This window comes from Haliaeetus albicilla, chromosome 25 (genome assembly GCF_947461875.1).
Source record: "Haliaeetus albicilla chromosome 25, bHalAlb1.1, whole genome shotgun sequence".
NCBI lineage: Eukaryota > Metazoa > Chordata > Aves > Accipitriformes > Accipitridae > Haliaeetus > Haliaeetus albicilla.
In genome coordinates this window covers 10,185,538-10,206,552 of record NC_091507.1, presented here as the reverse complement: position 1 = coordinate 10,206,552, position 21,015 = coordinate 10,185,538, and the positions used below count along the sequence as shown (strand labels likewise).

At 41.5% G+C, this 21,015-nt stretch overlaps 1 protein-coding gene across 4 annotated transcripts in view; it reads right to left on the bottom strand.

Moving 5' to 3' along the window:
- The window catches only part of SLC9A7 (solute carrier family 9 member A7), an 87,900-nt gene that overhangs the window by 23,200 nt on the left and 43,685 nt on the right, over positions 1 to 21,015 (bottom strand). The window contains exons 8-14 of one of the 4 annotated variants that reach the window (XM_069769958.1): positions 18,101 to 18,201; positions 17,658 to 17,746; positions 17,430 to 17,543; positions 14,858 to 14,969; positions 13,333 to 13,486; positions 6,035 to 6,094; positions 1,053 to 1,116 (exon numbers count right to left, since the gene is read on the bottom strand). In XM_069769958.1, coding sequence (XP_069626059.1) covers positions 1,053 to 1,116; positions 6,035 to 6,094; positions 13,333 to 13,486; positions 14,858 to 14,969; positions 17,430 to 17,543; positions 17,658 to 17,746; positions 18,101 to 18,201 — 694 coding nt within the window. The remainder of the gene's footprint in view (positions 1 to 1,052; positions 1,117 to 6,034; positions 6,095 to 13,332; positions 13,487 to 14,857; positions 14,970 to 17,429; positions 17,544 to 17,657; positions 17,747 to 18,100; positions 18,202 to 21,015) is intronic. The other 3 variants (XR_011322073.1, XM_069769959.1, XR_011322074.1) reach the window with 3 other exon arrangements.

Genomic DNA, 21,015 nt, shown 5'->3' with positions numbered 1-21,015 from the left:
GGCAGGAGAAACCACTACTAAGAAACCTGATCACAAATACAGCAAGAATCCCATGCACGTATCCGTGACCAGCCTGAACACTAGCATCGCACAACCTGAGGTTTACAAAGCAGATTTTACATACTTGCACCCTAAGCATCCTCTGGGTCCAAAGTCATCTGTCTTCCCTGTCATTCAACTTCCTCCAGCAGGTTCCTACATAAGCAACCGGTTGTGCTGCTGAACAATTAGTGTCAAGCAGTACTCTGGGAGAGTGTAAACTAAGGCCTGGACAGAGGAAGCTCGCAGTTAAGCCTCAGGAAATGTTGAGTTGCTTGAGGTTTTTTTTCCCCAGACCTTTCACTCCTCCTGTGAATTCACTCAGTTTATAGATGAGGAAAACTGAAATTTCTGCTATGAACAACATTCTTTTGATAGTCTTGTTTGCCAATAGTATATTGCAGGGGAAAAAAGTGAACTCTTGGGTTGTTACTGATGCACAGAAAGCTGCACTGAAGATTTACAGCAACAGTTTGCTGAATGTAAATGACAATTTTCCAGTGCTCCTTTTGCCTCATACAGGTGGTAGGTAGTACAGGCAAGATCCAGCTGCCTTGTGGTACGGTATACAGGAGCCAAGATTGGATCATCTTTGATTATAAGCAAGTACAAGGGCCAAAATTTGGTGTCAATTACTGAACAGAAGCCAAGAGGATTACCTCTGGTTCAGTCTTGGGGAGGACTCTTTATGCTGTAGCATGTTAAAAGCAAGCATGTTGGGTGGATGGGGAAGAGGAAAGCACATTGTTAAACAGAGTGTATTAGTAGACTTGGAAAGGTTTTTGATGCCTTATATTTATACATATACGCAAAAATTAGAACGCTGCAGCATTACACCCAATACCACAGAATGTTTTTTGGTGGGCATTACTTGAATATTACAAAGTAAAATGCATTACTGACTTGCCAGCTAGGAGAGGAAGGTTTTATCCATACACATAGCTTCTGCAGTTCTTTATCATTTTAGTTATAAAATAAGATCAGCCTAATAGAGAAGTTATGTAATTACTTACTCCTTGTAAGACTTGAAAGCTGTCATTAGTAGGTGGAGGATCCTGATCTGGGTCAACCCCAACCCTACAGAAACATTAGGAAAACAAAGCAAGTGGTGTTACTGAGGGCTGCAAATGCTGCAAGTTTGGCAGAATGCATTTTAAAAGCACTTTAAGCACCCAGCAAAGCTGCATTCAGAGATGCTGTAAGAATAGTGTGAGGAAGAGCTGTCCATTACCCCCCTGCAGTTACATAGCTATAAACAAGATACTTCTTCACTCAAGCAGCAACTACCTGTAGATAACAGTTATAACTCCAACTCAACATCAACTTTAACTGCTTACCTTTGTTGTCAGTTCTTTTAGGACACTGGCAAATACAATTTTTCGCTTAAAAGGTGAACTGTGGGTGACATCCTCTTCAGTAGAGAACATCCCTCATGCCCAGCAGCAAGAAACTAAAGACTAAGGATAAGTGCAGCCTAAATATTTGACACAGCAAATAACTTCACTGCCAGATAGGCCTGAGAATGGCTCAAATATATGATTAAAAAAAGCCACACACCCCAAGTCTTAATGTAGTGTGAAGCAACAAAAATATTTTATAAAGACGCATATTAATTTGCTGCAACTTTCATTCACCTAACACAACACAGCCGCAGTGGATTAACAAAAGGTCTGTCTAGTCCAGCCTCCCACCTGAGTGAGGGAGGGTCTGTATAATGAGATGGTGGATGATTACAGAATAATATATTCCTAAGAAACTGTCTACTCGCTTTTGCATAGTTAGCAAGCATCTTATTACTGAACCATCCTTTCACGTAGTGCTCCTATCCAAGATGGGTATTTAATCCTTGTAATTATGTTCAGGTTTTTCTGGTCTGTTTTGGGGATCTATTTGTTAAGATTAGATTTGTCTAGTTTTAAATCCTATTCATGCCTTAATCTCCATGCTCTCTTGTAGAACCTAGACCTCCAACGTCAAATGTTAGGTAAGATTGTCAGTCTCAAATGTGTTTCAGTCCTACCATGTTGCATAATAAGCGTAGGAAAACACATGCAATAACAAAAACATATTGTCTGAAATGGCTAACTTCTTCATTTCCCCTCTCTTAGAAGGGACTGAGCTGGTTTAGTGCAATTCCTTTGTTACTTAGACTTTGTGTCAGCTACTTCTAGCCACGGTGTTTATGCAACATCTCTGAGGATCACCAGAAACCAACAGAACCTCACTGGTAAGACCATATCATTTGTGTGTCCCAGGGATACACACTTGCATAAGGCAAGCAGTGATGCAGACATGATTTACCTTCAGGCACAGAAGATGGCATGGATCAAACTAAAAAGGCACACCTTCAAATAACTTCCAGGGCAGCACTTTCTAATAGAACAATAGAAGAAGAAAAGCAGGCACTGAACTAACGTTTTAAGTCACCCTTGTGGACTCACAGCCAATCCAAGGCCTCACATGACTTAACGTAGTTCAGGGAAAATCCAGAAAGCCACTCTAAGACAGCCTGAAGCAGCCTCATATAGAGCTAGTGTTGATCCAGTCCTCTGCTTGGATTTTTTCCTGAGTCTCTTTTCTTTCCTCATCACTTCCTTTTTTCACATACAGGCACATTTGGCCTGGGAGTTCACTGGCACTGACCAGCCTCAAGACTGAAAAGCTTCACCAGTTTAAGGGAACACTGGACAGACAGATTGGGTACTGGGTTATAACACATGCTATAATAAAATGCCACACACAAGAGCTCTGAAAGGTTACAAGGGCTTAGATGTTACTGCTTAGGCAGTGAAGACATGGTAGGAAGGGTTTTCTGCAGAAAAACTAGTTACCTAATGAAGCCTCACGCAGAAAGCTGACAAGCAACAACAGGAAACACGCTCAGTATGGCAATATATATAAGATTGCACATTCCTTTATAAATACACATAAAAATAAAATAAAAAGATTTGTGGCTTTCCAAACTCCAGCTGCACATTGGGGAGGTTGAACGTGTTATGCGCAGCAGCCATGCTCATGTTAGCTGTGCAGCTGGCAGTATGAACAGTTCAAGAACCTCATTCCAGAAGAGGAACATAGCTTGCATTCCCTAAATAGTTTTAACTCACCAGGCTACCCATTCACTTCACAGTACATAAGAAAACCAAACAATTCAGAATGTCTCAGCTTTTACTTGACTTAGAAGGTTGTGCATTTGTTTGGGGGGATCCCCCCTTAGCCAGGGGATGGGGGCTTAGTGGAAGACCAAAGCAGGATGACCATACTGTTCAGTGAGAAGTCATAGTACATCACAGGCCAGGTGTTTGGGTTCACTATTGTGCCAAAGAGGAAAGGAGAGCTTTTCTGTATTAAAATGGTTCACCTTTTAGAAAAAAATTCTTACTACAGACATTTCTTTCAATATTGAAATAGTACATCAACACAGACTTTTCCATTTAAAATTTTTTTCAAAGTTATTCTTCAGGTGAATTTATATTTTGAGTATTTCTAACTAATTCTTTTCTATAAATCACTTTTTTTTTGAGTTCATGTTTCAAAGTGTGTTGCTCAGTTCACAGATTAACACTAAATACATTACTATTTTGAATGCCCACAATGACTTTTTTGCATCTTTCAACCAGCATACTGTGTCTCTTATCCTCTACTCTAGCATGAATTGTATAGGAAGCTTTATTTTTTTTGTAGCAAGTTTCAAGATATATACACCCTGGTCTCAGGACAAGCATTATGTTTTTGCAGGCCCTGTCCTGAAATTTCTAAGCCTCTTCTTTATCATCTGAAACATCTTTATCACCAAAAACCAGTCAAGTCTCTCCCAACCTCCTTAACAGTGGAGAGAAGCAAGAAAACATTTAGTTACTTCATCCTTACTTAATTATTTCCATAATTAAACGTAAAAGTAAAGCTGATGCATGTATATCTTCAATAATTCTTTTCTGGTGGTTAAAAAAAAAAAATTCCTCTCACATCCTTAAGCACATTTAAAAAGCTTTCCGTAATTTAAATGTGCTGTAAAGGCCAATATCAGTTCTCATTTATTTAACTGGTTTTTAAATTAAGAAAAATTGTTACTGGATTGATTTACATAGATCTTCTCTCAGAGATCAGGGGCACAGAGAGGGTAGCCTTGCTAATGACTGTGGTGTTTTGCTCAAACCCCCTAGGAGGAAGGCAGGTGAGCAAGCTGGTTGAAAACAGTGCTTTGTTGAAGAGGCACAGCCTATGCGATGGGGACCGAGGGGCACGTCAGCTGCAGGACAGCCAAGGCCAGGGTAGTGCAGATGCCAGCAAGCATCTTCGTTTTCCCCTCCACCCTTTCTGAAAGCCGACTGCAGCAGTTGTGTGTGGATTCCCTGAGGGTGTACAGTAGCAATTCAGATAACTAACTCTTAAAAAGCAGATGTCAGATGAAGAATATGAGCAGTCCTTCAGCTGTAACAATGAATATATATCCCCAAACTGGTAAAAAATCCATCTATTTCCCCTCACTGGCATCAATTCAGTGTTTGATCCGATACCTTAAAACTTCAGTACAGACAGTTACTAGTACATGAAGTTCAGCCATCTTTATTTCTGCCTTGGGAAGTTTACTGGAATCTGTAGACAAGAGTAAAAACTAATCCATTTTAAGTATATTTCTTCACTCCTCCCTAGTGAAAGTATTTTTTTGTTTTTAAGGCATAAAAGGCTTTTCATGCTTTAAAAGCTCTGTAACAGCAAAGGGACTACCACTGAGCTCCTAACTCCCAATACCAAAGCACCATGTTTCTACTCTTAACTGACTCCTGACCTTCCTGGTCCTTATTCTACAGCTACAACTCCAGCATCACACATAGGAGAGCAGTTACTCAGGTTTGATCCCTCAAATGCTAAGCCTACGTATAATTCAGTAATTTAAACAGTGTGGCATAAAATGGCTGACACACAAAACGCGGAATGCAAATGGAAACTAAATGTATAGAAAGGAATGGTAAAAAAAGCAGATAGAACTACTTCAAGTTCTCCACTACGTCATTTTAAAATGGGTGGAACCATCTCTTCTGACACTTCAAAAAACTTTCCAAGGTCCTGCAACACATAGCTGACAAATAACCAAAATACCAGGCTTTAGTACATTCTAGCATATGTAATTACTGTGGCAACAGCCAAGAATGACTGTAATAGATAATAGTTCTCAGACTCTCTGTACAAGCTAATGTACTGCATCTCTGGCATATTTAGTAGTTTGCTGGGAACCTTCAAGTGTGACAGGATACATGAAAAACTTACCATTGCCCCAGCCCAAAGAGTTTTCTTTACATAAATATTCTGTATATTTTTTAATACACACACACACACACACAAATACACGTTCCCCTACAGATGCCACAAAGATTTGGGGTTGTGTTTTTTTCTTCCCTCTCTCTCCACTTACCAGTTCTAGAAACCATCAACCAGAAAAAACTAGGATTCTGGTTTATCTCCACTCTTATTAGCATCTTGTTATAAAGCAATGTGATAACCCTCAGTTTTTAAAATGCATCCCCAAAGAGGCTGGGTTAAATCATCTATGAAGTCCCTTCCAACCTGAACAGTTGTATGAAATAACCCCAGGGAATGCTTAAGAATACCTGCGTGATTAAGGATCATGGGATCATACCCATGATTTCTCAGCTTTGAAGTCTTCCCAGGCCAGAAATGCTAGTTTTGCTTCATTAATTACCCATACACAGAGTTAAAGGATGTAGTGTTTCATGGTTTGTTTTTTTTTTTAAGCTAAAGGATGTAGTGTTTTGTGGTGGTTTTTTTTCAAGCTAAAGACATGTGCGATCCACACTCTCCCAGCTCAGAAGAAGAGAACAGACTCAGAATTGAGGAACATCTACGGCACTCTGGAGAAAAGGAGAAGCAGCAGCAGCATGCCATAGTATAGAAAAAAAACACCACACACAGTGTTATAAAGATGAAGAAAGCCAAGCACCAGGTTAATTTGGTATCAAGGAAAGCACAGTGTCACCTGAAATACAGCCAGCGGCTTTCACTCATCTCTTCCACCGATGGAACATGGTCACGAACTCTGGTACAGCACAAGAATGCAATGTGAGTAACAAAATGCTCATGTGATGGTAGCTTTACAGAGCTCCTTAGCAAAACAAAGCAAACCAACAAAACAACCCCTACCCAATAAAAAAAGACAAAGCATACAAGAATAAAGATGGCAGAACAATGACAAAGTGTCAAAAATCATAAAAATTAACAACAGCAGCACTATGATTGAGATGTCCAGTAATACTCTTCATTCATTCAGATTCAGGCTGGCAAAACGCCTGTATTCATGACAGGCTACCTCCCCCAGAAAATTATATTCAATAGCTCTCAAGAGCTGCTACACAGAAACAAAGCCGATCTAAGACAATTCCTACCACTTCGAACCTGCACATAGTCTAAAAGAGAAAAAGTCATTAGAGAACATAATCACAGGAAGCTATGCATACATGAAACAGGCCATCAATACTGCCTAGTTTCAGAGAGTCCAAAACAACTGGTAATACACACTAAATCACTCCGTTGGTTTAACTAACAATCTTTAATATAATTAATCCCCAGTCATAGCAGAGTGCATTTTTACTCCTTGCTTTGCCTTTTTCAATTGTACTTAAAAAAAGAAAAACAGAAGTGAAAGCATGTTTGGTTTCTAATATTTTCCATGTAAACACTTTAGCAGCTTGTGGTTTTTTTCCCCCCCTGTTTTTCCATGAAGGCATGCTACATGAATATGTGAAATAAAAGCCCAGATGATCAGAAATCCAGAGCCCTCACTTTGTTACAAAGAGCAGGTGGACACACCCTGACTGCAGGCTGACATCTTAATGAACCAAATATTTAAGGCCATAGCTTGTGCTATGAAGAGCATGCACTCATCTAATCCTTGAAGGAAGAGGCAAATACCAGACTTTGGACAGATTTGTTTTGGATTCCTGGTTCAATAGCTCTTCTCCCATACTGACATACACTCTAGGTCAGAGCACTCTGCTCCAAAAGGCCAACACTGAGATGGCTCTGCATATGCAGAAAAAACTAAAATTAAAAACTGCCCAATAACTTCCTTTCTATGACTTCTCTGTCTTTGCTGTATCTTTGCCAAATTAGTATACTGAAGTTTTCCCAGATGTCTAAAATGAGAGCAGCATTTTTGGAAAATTTTAGCTATTTTGGAAGAGTTCAATTGTTCCTCAGAAGATGGCTGAGGAAGAAGAAAACTCCCACCACCATGTTTTTTAAAAAAATAAAGCCCAATCACTAAAAAAACCCTGGAATTAGGAAAAGTTGTTTCAGGTTGGTTTTAAGGTGCCTTTGAGTATTTCTTTACTTGACCTAACCAAGACAGTGACTCCTGAAACTGCCTGCTGAGGCTTGCCAGAGCTTGGCAGTTAAACCCATAACACCCATGTGCTCTAGATATATCTCAACCCAATTCCTACAGGGTCTGGGCCTCCCCCACACTTTTTCTCTCTGGTGTGAATTGCTATGTCTCAGAGCACAAGAACAGAGATAAAGAAGCATCTCCCATGCTTACTTCCAGACATACAAAAGAGACGGAAATCTCTGTCCTACCAAGGGAAAGGCCCAGAGAGGGGAGGCTGGAGGTTCAGAGACTGCACTGCACCTCCAGTAAGGCAGATTCAAGATTGATGATGAGAAACTAGAGACTGGGAAAGGAGGAAGACAGGAGAAGCTAGATAGGGAAAGGCGACTGGAAAAAGTGCAGAAAAATATATGAAAGGAAAAAGTCCACAACAGCGGTAAAGGGACAGCACCTGTGTCTGTGCATCTGCCCTTCAAGGGCAGCAGAGAGCAGCTAGAAGGCAGTAAAGTGAAGATTCTAAATTGTAGAATAATGGAAACAGGCTGCAAAACAGAAGGATGTAACCTCCTATCAGACATTCCCCACTCCAGTCTGGAACATAACACAAGTCTGGATCCCAGCATCAACACTCACCTCCTGCCATCACAGCACACTGAGGCATGGTATTTAAGAAATGTACATTTTATTGTTGGACCACCCTGGGTAAGATAATAAGGTATAACCTGAGACTGCCACCAAGCTGTCAGTTTTACCACCATCCCGCACAGTTTGGTAGTTCACATAGCAGCTATGTGAGAGTTAGTGTTTCCAGATTTCTTTTTTAGTTTGCTCATTTAAAGAAAAAAAAAAAAAATCACTAAATAGAAAGCTCTTAAAAAGATTGTATTTGCAAAGTCAGACATAAGGCAGTAAATATCAAAGTTAACATTGGCTGTGCAACCTTTAACTTTTATGGTAGAAAGATACCTAAAATATTTTAAATTGAAAGATATAATGCTTTAAGATTTAGAAAAAGGTTGCTACGTATAACTGAAATTACTTCATTAAAATAAACACAAACTTCCTCATTTGAAGCAGATTATGAAGGACAGGAAGGCATTAATTTATGTGTCGCTTCATTCAACATGAAAAGAGCCAGGTCAATAACCTCTAATGAAAAATGGAAAAAACATTATTTTGCAATACAAACGCTAGGAGTTCCCTTTTTTCCTGTGACAGATAAATGAAACGATAAGTCAGCTACTTTTCTGAAAAGAGGAACCTTGCCAGTGGTTTTGATTTACAGGACTCTCGAGTTTGCTGAAATTGTTAAAACTTCAGGCAGGAAATTGTTTCTTTGTTTTAGTCTCAAAGGATGAGACTGTATTTTTAATATCCAAGTCATGCTTTAGTTTCTAAGAACAAAAATAATATACTGCTAGAAAAGTATAACTGTTTACCACTCACATGCTTGGATACGTCTCACTGATAGACAGCCAAGAAATTCAAACACATGACATCATGGCTTTAACTCCAGTTTCTGGTGTTAATTTTTAACTTGCTCAACATCAAGTGGCAGAAACCAAAAGCATCTAAAGATTCCATTATTTTTTACTCAGATTTTGCTGTCATGACCTCACTTTCCCACCCAGTTAAGCAGTAAACTAAAGTTAAGTCTTTGCTACAAACCCTAGGCCCTCTGCTTAGCTGTACATTTAAGCCTGATCAGTGGACCCTGGTACACTGGTAACATACCCTCTCTGGAAAGATACCTGCTCTTCTGATTACTTCAGACATTCAGAACAGGCAAGGGGAGGTGGAGGGCATTTTTGCCTATTTTCCTCCTTTCACTGCTTTTTACTTTACCAAAACTTAATTTTCACGTTAGCCTCTCTATCCCTCACCTGCTTTTAATATATTTCACATCATGGGAAAGAAGGGGCAACCAGAAGTGAAGAACAAAGCATGCATCCCAATTGCTATGCAATTAATGGTGCAGCCAGAATCATGTGCCTCTGCTTCTAAGCCACAGCAAAGCAGTTCTGTGTAGGCATGGCCCCCTGCATGCACGCAGCTGCCTCCCCACAGACGTAGTGGTAACAAGCCAGGCTGAAAGTCTTGGCTGGAGTCCGCTCTCTGGTACTGTTCTACTTAAATCGTGCAGGCACAACCTTAAACAAGACCCGTTGGTGTTGATATCTGTCTTAGCTCCTCTGACTTGCCCAGTACAACAGACGTGCACCTGCAGTTCCTAGGGAAAAAGCTCAGCCCCCCACAGCCCGCAGGAACTACTGAAGGGACCACCCAGAAACCCCACTGATGGGTGACCACTGCCCACAGGATTACAGTAATGCCACTCTGCCACACAATGACCAGGCAAGCTAAACCAGCCTAAAGGGTCAGTCAGCTTGGTCAACTCTCTGTTAAAGCAGGCCCTTGTCTTCTCCTCACCTCCACACTGCAGCAAGGCCAACTACTTCATGAGGACTTTGTCATGGCTGACTGGCTTTCCTTCTTTCCCTCCACAAAGGCCAAAGTCAACCAGGATACAGCTGGTGTGAGCTTCACACCAGAGCTGGACTTTTAGGAATCCACACAAATCCTGACATTTAAGTCCGACACACAAACGGCATTAGTTTCCTATGTTTCTTCACTTAATCTAGGAAGCAAACTACCTTTTACCTTTTAACCTCTTTTCTGCTAAATAATCCTGTATGGGAACACTACTTATTTCCAGCCTGTTGCAATCTAACCTAATGGGCAAGTGCCAAGGCTCAGAAAGCATCCCAGGCCACCCCAGGGACAAGTTACCTACTGCACAGCCTCAGGACTGCATCAGCACTATAGACTGTGCTGCTGAGCAAGGCACTGGGACAGCATCTCATCTTCATTTCTTCCTGCTACCTCTTCCATTGGGTAGAAAGGGATGGAAAAGAGAAGAGCAGCATATTTCTAAAATTCAGCTGGAAACTAATTTGTCCCTTTCTTAAATCTGTAAGGTCAGACAGGACTTCTTTCCAGCAGAAAGTGCTCTTTCACAGAGGGTACTTTACCAGCACAATTTCGAATTCTCCATCAGCTGCAGACGGCTGCCACCTCCTGGCACAATTCTGATTTCATGAGATCTCGAAGTGCAGCCTCCATCATCACCGTCTGTCGTTGCAGATGACACCAAGTTGGGAGGGAGGGTTGATCTGCTCGAGGGCAGGAAGGCTCTACAGAGGGATCTGGACAGGCTGGATCGATGGGCCGAGGCCAATTGTATGAGGTTCAACAAGGCCAAGTGCCGGGTCCTGCACTTGGGTCACAACAACCCCACACAGCGCTACCGGCTTGGGGAAGAGGGGCTGGAAAGCTGCCCAGCGGAGAAAGACCTGGGGGTGCTGGTTGACAGCGGCTGAATATGAGCCAGCAGTGTGCCCAGGTGGCCAAGAAGGCCAACGGCATCCTGGCCTGTATCAGAAATAGCGTGGCCAGCAGGAGCAGGGAGGTGATCGTCCCCCTGTACTGGGCACTGGTGAGGCCGCACCTCGAGTCCTGTGTTCAGTTTTGGGCCCCTCACTGCAGGAAAGACATGGAGGTGCTGGAGCGTGTCCAGAGAAGGGCAACCGAGCTGGTGAGGGGCCTGGAGCACAAGTCTTATGAGGAGCAGCTGAGGGAACTGGGGCTGTTTGGTCCGGAGAAGAGGAGGCTGAGGGGAGACCTTATCGCTCTCTACAACTGCCTGAAAGGGGGTTGTGGCGAGGTGGGCGCTGGTCTCTTCCGTCAGGTGGCTGGAGGTAGGACAAGAGGTAATGGCCTCAAGTTGTGGCAGGGGAGGTTTAGGTTGGATATTACGAAAAATGTCTTTCCTGAGAGGGTTGTCAGGCATTGGAACAGGCTGCCCAGGGAAATGGTGGAGTCACCATCCCTGGAGGTATTTAAGAGACATGTAGACGCAGTGCTTAGGGACATGGTTTAGTGGTGGACATGGCAGTGTTAGGTTAAAGGTGTTTTCCAGCCTAAACGATCCTATCATCAATAGAGCAGTGCCTATCAAGGCAGCTGTAGGCAGACCTCCTTGTTTATATGATACCCTTCACTTAACAGGGAAGTTAACCCTTTATCTTCTGTCAACCATGCCACACAAATGACAGTTAAAATTACTGCTTACTAGTAAGAGTGAGTAAATCTCCCCAAAAACTACAGCTAAACACTCAAAACTATGGTTCAGCTAACTGCCTTTTGGCAGTTACTTTAGGAATGGTATCATAACCTTTCCAGCTGTTCTGCCTTGTTGGCCACATGAATGATTTTTGCAAGTATAGCCTACCCAAAAGGCAAGCCTGGTATAGATACGGTGTTAGCCCTTTCTCCCTTCAGGAGCAATTCATCAGCCAGGCTCGTGGAGTCTCACTACTGAACCGGATTAGTCCTGCTAAAGGAATAAGTGCATATTCTTGAATGCTTCCATAAACTGCTTCCTAGGCTCGATGTGCAGCGGGGGAGACGACGACCAAAAAAGCTGCTACTTCACAACTATTTTCCAGGTACCTTTTTAAGGTTGTTACACAGCTCTCACCTGGGTACAGAAACCAGTCAGGCTGGGCTTAGAAATATTGTTTGGATGTGGTATCTCATGATCATTAATGACACAACTGCACTGGAATTTGTTCCGTTGTTGACTTTACACCAGGTGTTGCATTACCTGTTGCTAGTGACATGACCTTCAGAGAGCCTGACTACATGGAACTGATGCTTCATTCTGGTGTGCTAGACAAACATCTGGAACTTGCATTTAAAGACAGTTTTAAAGGGCAGAAATGGATTCATTTGGCACCAAAACAAGGAAACTGTGATTTCCCAATGTTTGCTGTTAGAGCTATGATACTGTAAATGACTGCTGAAATGCTGGTCTCCGGCTGGAAGCACGCTACCTTCAATGAGAAGAGTTCACAAGCATTTCTGAGAATCCTACCCTTTTTTTTTTTTTGCCAACCTAGAAAGCACCTGCTACCTATTGCCACAAACAGTTCACTTAAGTTTTCCAAAAGTAGCACCAGTCCCTAAGAATGATCAGTTCTTCCAAAGACTGAAACTGGTTTTACCTAAGATTGTTTTTTCCTATCCTATCACAAGACAATAGGATACAAATTCTGATTAGCACAGTTAGAAAGCAAGACAAAGCAGGCTTTCAAGTGCCAAAGAGCACAAATAATTAACATATGAAAAACACACTGAAGGGTTTGTACAGCGTGCATTGTTTTAATTGAACTCTACCTTTGCCCCCCCAACTGCCAAAACTTTCACAGAACAACAACATACGTGGTCTTCAACAATGATTGATTCACAATTCTCAAGTATCCTCAAACATGAATGTACTCGCAGCCCAAAAGCATTAAGTATTGGCCAGGATTTACAGGCAAACATCTATAATCACACTACTCACCATTTTCACAGGTCTTCTCAAAACAGGAGGAAACACACCTGGAAGACTAGCAGGATCCCATTTATCCCAGTTGTTTAGATAACATCAGGTTTGTTTGGATAGATGTTTAAAGTGCATTCAGTTTAGCACCACCCACTAAAGAATCCATTTAACTTAAAAAACGTAACAGGGCCATTACCAAGAGCCAGACAACAGGGAAATGCCTTAGTACAATAGGAAGAAAAGTTTATATGAGACTAGATAGATTCTTTCTTTTCAATATAGGGGCTGCTGTATTGGCAACGCTATTCCCTATCCTACTGGGCTGACAAGGACCTAGATACCTACTTGCAGAGCATCAGAGAGCTTTAGGCTGAATCCCAGCAGCATCAGTACATTTTCTTCACCAACCTGCACTAGCACTTTCCTCTGTAAAAAACAATGTTCTAAATACCTAGAACAACTCTAGCAAGCACCAAACAAGTTCTGTAGGACTATGCCAAAATTAGCACAGCTGCCACCTGAAAAGTGAAGTTTCCCCAGCATGCAGTTGCATACTGACCTGATGTTCAGCCATGACAGCATGGGAGTTGTACCTCCACCAACAATCCACACAGTGAAAAAGACGATGAGAAGAGTTGTTGAGAACATCATTTGATGTGAGTAGGTAGCAGTATCTCGTATAGCCAGAGCAAATGCCATGGCTCCCCTGAGACCTATGCGAAAAAATGAAATAGCGGAGCTTCAGAAGTGCAACTGCGCCTATTTATAACGCAGCATCTTTCCTTGCTCCCTCCCTGCCACACAGGCACAAAGTGACAGGCAGAAAGCACTGGACTCCAGCAAGTTTTAATTCCCTCAGTTTCCCTGATAAATTATACCCTGGGATGATTTAGAACATAATTTGCCCTGGTAGTTTTCTGTAACTTATAGAATCCACAAGTGCTAAGAAAAGGTGTAAATATTTCCAGAAACTAACAGGAAAGAAATGCAGAAACAAACAAGTTGCAGACAACAGCAAAACATACTATGGAAATCAAGCAGCTCCCTGAATCAAAATGAAAATGCACACTTTTCCAGTTGATTCCATAACTGAAGCATGAGTCCTTTATATGAAGTTGTTATCAGCTGGAAAAATATTCTAGTTAATAACATGTTCACAGGCTGACTATATTCTCCCCCACCCCCATTTATGAAACTCCACTAGCAAGGACATGGCATTTGGCCATCTGCAGACTTAAGCAGGGGAATCACAGAATGGTTGAGGTTGGAAGGGACTTCTAGAGGTCATCTGGTCCAACCCCCCTGCTGAAGCAGGGTCACCTGGAGTAGGGTGCCTAGGACCACATCCAGATGGCCTTTGAATATCTCCAAGGACGGAGATCCCACAACGTTTCTGGGCAACCTGTGCCAGTGCTTGGACACAGTAAATAGTGTTTCCTGATGTTCAGAGGGAACCTCCTGTGTTTCAGTTTGTGCCCACTGCCTCTGGTCCTGTCACTGAGCACTACTGGAAATAGCCTGGCTCCCTCTTCTTTACACCCTCTTGTGTACACAGGCATCCCCAGCACTTCTTGAGGGTGCACGTGTTTAGACACAGACTCCATAATTTGCTTTAAATGACAAACTTAAACAGTTGTCTGTGTGACAGAAATCATAAGGGATTTTAAGTCAAATACCTTGCTTTCTTCAACTAAGTGGGAGAGGGCACCCATAAATACACCTCAATTTTCTCAGCAGATACCTGTTTCTGCACAGTGTGTACATCATCTCAGCTAGAAATAACCTTCTGGAAGAGATACATCCCAATTCCCCTATCCCCTTCAGATGCACTTCAAATGAAAATACTCTATTCCCAACATGAAGTGACTGCTTGCTGCCAGCAGCTGGCATTTCAAGATGTCACTCTTCCCAGATGTGACACACTTTCTGTAAAGGTTGAAAGATAAGTGATAGCACACTGCAACAACCATTAAGTCTTCTATTCAGGATGCATGGATGTGGATTATAAAAGCAAAGGTAGTACTATAAATTGCTTATGCATTAAAAGTAAGATTTTTTGCTTTACCAAACATTTTTGCTTTTACCTGAAAACATCATCATGTGCTGAAAGTTCCAGCTGATCTTATGCCTTCTGCCCAGATTCAACAGGAATGAGAGAGGGTAGATGTGTGCAGCTCTGCCCAAAAAGATTGCAATCTGTTCACAGCTGAGGGTTAAGGATTTCACTTTCCTGAGGTATGCACTCTTGGGTACCTGGCTCTAACATGAAGCTTCTGTTTTAGTGAGAGGCTTACATCATGATATCCAGTGTTCTGGTTATCTCTGTCTACATAAAACAGACTTTCATCTATTATGTGCATACAGAACTCATTGCACAGAATGCAAGTTAACTAATATAACCTAGCTTTTTAATGCATAGTGCAATTATACCTAGTATTAAAATTACCAGTTGTACAAGTGAACACTTTACTTAAAAAATTCACACTTTAAACAACTATCACTATCACCATTTGATTATGTGTTTCACACCAACAGAAACACAGTCCCATGTACAGAAGGAAAACCAACATAAGACCAGCAAGTGGCCACTCCCTTACAGCACCTGCAGAGGCAAAATCTCCTACTGGCTGGCAAGCACACTTAAGAGTCCAGAGTTACTAAGATGATAAATCCAAAAAGCACTTGTTGGCACTAGAACAAAGTTCAAGAAGAGTAGTAAGAGAGTATTGCAGAAATTCATGACAGTAGGTGGTAAGCTCCTTCCCTCCCTTACCGTGGTATAAAACATCCAGTGGTTCCAGTGAAGAAGCAGAAAGCTAAATACACCCTCCACCATCTAGGTAACACTTTTGGACAAACTAGAGTGATGTACTGAAAACCTATAAAACACCAACACAACTAGAAGCCCACCAAACACTGATCATTTGCTGCTGGGATAACAACATTAGAAGAATGAAACAGCTCTCTTATGGAAAAAAAAATAAAACCATATAAGAGCTCTCTACACCACTGGGTTGTTGCCGTAGCTAAAGTAAAGCAATAGTGTCTGCAGGAAATTATATCTCTAGGAAAATAAGATTTTGATTATTACTTTGTACAAAAAGCTTCATGTAATTATTGCAAACAACTTTTATAGCAGTCCTTTTGAAGACTGCAGAAATCAGACATCGGAAGCCATCATAACCAATGTATGTAGGAATAATGGCTAGGATTTTGTCAATGATGCTGAGGCTTTAGCTCTGCCTTTGCAGTCCAACTTTCTCTTTCAGCAGCTAGTGATGCCTCTGCATTTCACCCCCACAAGGTGTTAACTCAATGGGGACAGTAGCTGTTGAGGCAAAATGTGGGTGCTAGTACTAGCTGCCCTCCTCACAAAGGCAGAAAAACACTTAAGAGGCAACAGAGGTTAAGTGCAGTGGTAGAAAGATGTGGAAAATGTAATAAAAGGTAGGTGGGTAGAAAGAGAAAGGAACAAAATAAATACTTAAAACAAACCCAAGACAGATAGCGTAACCTGAGAGAGGATGGAAGGCCACAGCAAAGGTGAAAAATTACAATGCTTAATATACCAGATGCAACTATTCTCTTCATGTCTTTATCCAATGGCTGCAGGGCTCTGGAGCATTTTTTAGGTCAGAAGAAAGGACGTGAGGAGACACAGGGGAAAATCTATTACTGTTTCAGAAAAAGGAAATGGCTAAAGGAAAATAAAAGACAAATGAGATAAATCCCTAGAAGCAGTACAGAGATGAGAAAAAATAGTAGAAAGGAGGAGAGAAAAGAAGTACATTCCAGATTAGGCCATCTTTATATGTTCTTTCACTGGGTTTTATCTCCATTGCTGCTAGTCCTATGCCTGCAGCAGGCAGATAGAAATAAAGACTGGAAGACTAGTTCCCATTGCTTTATGCACACTTAATTGCTCTGAATTTTGAAGCAGCCAGGAATATAGTGAAAAAATAGTTACATAAGTCATTTCAACAGGGGCAGGGTCCAGAGAAGAATCCTAGTTTACGTGAGCGTGACTACTAGGAAGTGTTCATTTCTGGGGAATTGGAGAGCCAGGTACCAAGTCAGCCAGGGACTATGGGAACTGGATACCCACCTCCAACACCAGCACCTTTCAGCAGTGCGTACCCTTCATGTCATGGTCTGCACTACAGCTCAGTTCCTTCCTCCTCCCATCACCTGAGATCCTGACCTCTACCTTTGAGCCATGCTCCAAAGATAATCTGGTCACCCACAACCCTCTTTATTTACTTGGAAGTTTGTTTGCTTTCTTCAAGGGACCATTGGAAGCAAAGAGAAAAGTTAATCCTTTTCTAGGCCTCCAAAGTTCAATTACAAGAGCAACACAATCACTGCTGGCTGTCAATAGCCAAGTCACACAGTAAAGCATATTCATTTATTTATCTATTGAAATCATATGACTTCTAGCACTTGCTCAGCTACAGAGCCAAAACCTGTGTGGCACAGAGGCCTTAGGGCTTTGACGTAAGGGGTAACCAAAGATTGTTCTCAAAATTATTGTGCCTGCAAGACATCAGGGAAACTCAGGTCAGCCACCATCCTCTGTTTGGTAAAGCCAACAGACACCACAAGTTTTCAGGCACATAAGATAATAGAGAAACCTCACACAAAGCAAAAAAAGGATACAAAAGCTCCAATGATGAAAACTGGGCTGAATATGTGTTTCTGGAAAGTAAACAGTGCCAAACCCATATAAGAAAATATGAAGTTCTCAGCCAGGAAGTGCAATACCTCAAAGAGCTAGGGAGAAAACAGTCAAATGTTAAAGGCCAAGCAATAAAGACGCTTTTCAGTAACAATAGTACATGGACTGCTACAGCAATATACTGTATAAAAGGTGAAAGACAGTCTTGCCTGCTTAGTGCGACTTCTTGATTCAACTGACAAGTTATTGTATGTATAATGCGCCTGGGTAATTCCACAGAAGAGGACAGCCACCACACCTGTGAAGAGAATTACATGTAAAAATCAGCCTGTTTACTGTGCGAGTTCAACACGTTTTCCCTTCCTGAGTTCTATTAAATTTATATATCATCCTTAACCTTGAGATTTTATGAACCTTATTTTCAAGTCAGTTAGATTCCAGGTTGGGGAGGTGGTGTCTGAACCACACCGTTGCTCTTAAAAGCCTTTGTTACAGTGAGCTGCACCTTCAATGACATTGTACAGAATGTAAAAAAAGCTTTAAGTACCAACATCATGTTTCTCATAGGTAAGTTCCAATGAGAAAGTGGAAAAAATGGCTGCTAAGACAGACAGGACTTCTGTCTCCGTGTACTTGAATCCCAACAACTCACCAGTAAATCCACAAGCTTCTGCAAGCAAGAAAGTGCTCCAGGACATCAAGAAGAAGAGAGCCGTTTCCAGCAGGGGGAAGCAGTGCAACTTGGTAAACTTTGTCACGTTCAGTCATTTGTTAAGGGATCAAAAATAAATCCTTTGGCTTGTCTGTACCCAGTATTTATAAAAAACACTTTTATTTGCTAACGACCAATGCTAGTTATAAAACAAAACACTTGCAGTGCTGAAAAACATCCATTCCATCACATCAACACAAAATTCAGAATCAAGGTCTCCCCTCGCAACAGTCAGTTTTGGATATTTTTGCTGCACATCCATGGCCTAACTGTGGCTCCACTTCTTTGAGGTAACATCTTACCCTATGCCATGTTTCCCTGCAAAATGCCAGCAGGGAAGGGATATATATCTGGTGTTCCTTTTAGACTGTGTGTCTTGGGTTTTGGGGTTTTTTTTGTTTGATTTGGGTTTGGTCCCCTCCACACTCAAGCCAATAAAGATCCCTTTCCATCTTCAAATAAAGCATAAAATACATTCAGAAGCATTTAATTCACTGGGCTGTTCTTGACTACAGCAACCCTAAGATGAAGTAGATTGAGCAGAATTTTTCTGCTCTGATTTGTTGACAAGTCTTTTTCAGCAAGCATGGCTACTTCTGTACTTCTGAGGCAAAACAGAAATCCTGCCTACAACAAAATATATTTCCTCTCCTTATGTTGATGTGTTTTAGAGTAAAAGCCAACTCAGTCAGAGCAGCTTAGTCTTTCAATGGGAAGAAAAAGCAAGTTCATCTTCCAGAGGAGAAGAAAACTTGAGGAATGTCAAACACACACTGAATTACAGTTCATACAGCTACTGTAGAAGTGGAACAGATTTCAGTAGTGTTAAATATAGCTCTTCACATACTACAAAAGAGTTGTTCACACATTTATAAAATTTTGGGTTGGGGTTTTTTTTCCCCCTTCATCATTACTCTGGCAACAGGTAAACACTGAACAGCTCACTGTACCCAAGGTGCAGACAGCTATGCACAACTCTACTAGAGGACACAGAAAGAAACCATATGCTAACAGGGGTGGAAGAGAGATCCCTCATCTTTTTGAAAGCTGACAACTAGTACAATCTTCTTGGAAATCCAAGTGGGAGGACAGCAAGAGCATAGCCAGGATACTTGAAACAGTAAGTGGTAGCACTCTCTCCTGCTCATATGAAGGCAATTGGTAACTCAGTGGACACATCAAGGCTGCACCATCATCCACCATTGCTCTCCATGTGTAACACAGCTGCATCCTGGGCTCTCTGCAGCACTACACAACCTAAAGCTAATGGCAGCACAGCTGCTTGGGGAGTCATGGCTCAATATGGGATAGAGATGTTAAAAGCAATGAGCAGCACTGCTTTTCATAGGAAATTCACAGGTCCTGAGAGGTCTGGGGCTCACAGCACTCTGCTGCCTCCTGCAAGCACCAGTCAGGTAGCCCAGAGACTCAGATGAAACAGTCTCCTGTGGGCTTTATCACAGAACAGGGCATTCACAACAAGACACAAGTGATTAACACCAGAGGCTAACAGCTGGCAGCATTTCAATGGGAGCCTGGTTAGGATGAAGCAATCCTGAGGCCAGCCACCTGCTCCCCACTCACACCTACTTCTTGTTGGCATTCTCTGCTAATTTGGAGAAGGGCAAGGGCTCTGAAACCCATACTCCAGCCACACTTTCAACTGCAAACCTACTTTGCCCTCAAAACAAAAGCCCAAACCATCATAAAAAAAAAAAATACTATTTTCCATGACAGTTGGCATTACACCAAATATAAAACCCAGCAGTTTTTTAAACAGCTGTTAATTCTCCAAACAGTCACTTCTCCATGTAGACCATCTCTCTAAAACTTTTGAGGATGTACTGTTAAACTCAGCTGAACTCCTCCTCTCCGTCAACTGACCTATTTTCTAAGATCATGCTTCTGAAGCAGCAACATCCACTGTAGCAACAATTAGAACACATCTTCCCACAGAGTGCTTAAATAATCCCACCGCAAGTTTATCCCAGTGCCTGGCTCAAAAAGCATTTGTGGATGCTTAGGAAACTGGACAGCCACAGTCACTCGATGGGAGAGGGTTGAACCTTGTTCCCCTGAAATTAGGCAAGGACCCATGTCAGAACCAGTTCCTCATTTCCAGTCTATTCTGGCAGCTTTGTGAATCAAATTCTTTATTCCCCTTGCTGTTATGAGTAACCATACCAAAACATTTCATTAAATCTGAAATGAAAACCTATGTTCATCTTTTTGGAGGAAGATGAAGGTGAAAGAAAGTTAAGGAAAAAAAAAAACCATTCTGTTATTTCAATATAATTGACCAAACTGAAGTGTTAATTCAAATTAAATTATTATTTCTGTTTTCTTAACTTTCTTTATTCCTTAGACACGGCCTTCTACTTCACTTCATTTCAACGAGGCAGATTCTGCAATTTAGAAAGAAAATACAAAGTGGTACAATACCTTAACTATTATAAAAATAACCACAGATAGTGAGGTCAAGACAGCTTGCTGAAAGCCAGAACAAGTCCTTGTATATTATCTGCATCATATTTGGAAACTAAGTGTTCTGTCTGTTTCCAAAGGACAATGCATGACTGCATGAAACCCCTCACTCAGAGAGAGGTACAGTTATAGGTACTTCACAGCTACAGGAATAACAAACTACTAACTTCACTCATGACTTAAGTTATGGGTTCTAATCAGCTATGAAGAATAAAATGCAAATTTACAGTTTACTTCTACATTATTGCATGACATCAAGTATTTTTCCAAAAGAAAATAAAGTTGTGTAATTGAGCAATGATTTAAGGATTTTTTGTTTTGTTGTTTTCTTTAAAGAAAAAAAAAACAACCAAAACCCAAAACAACAACAA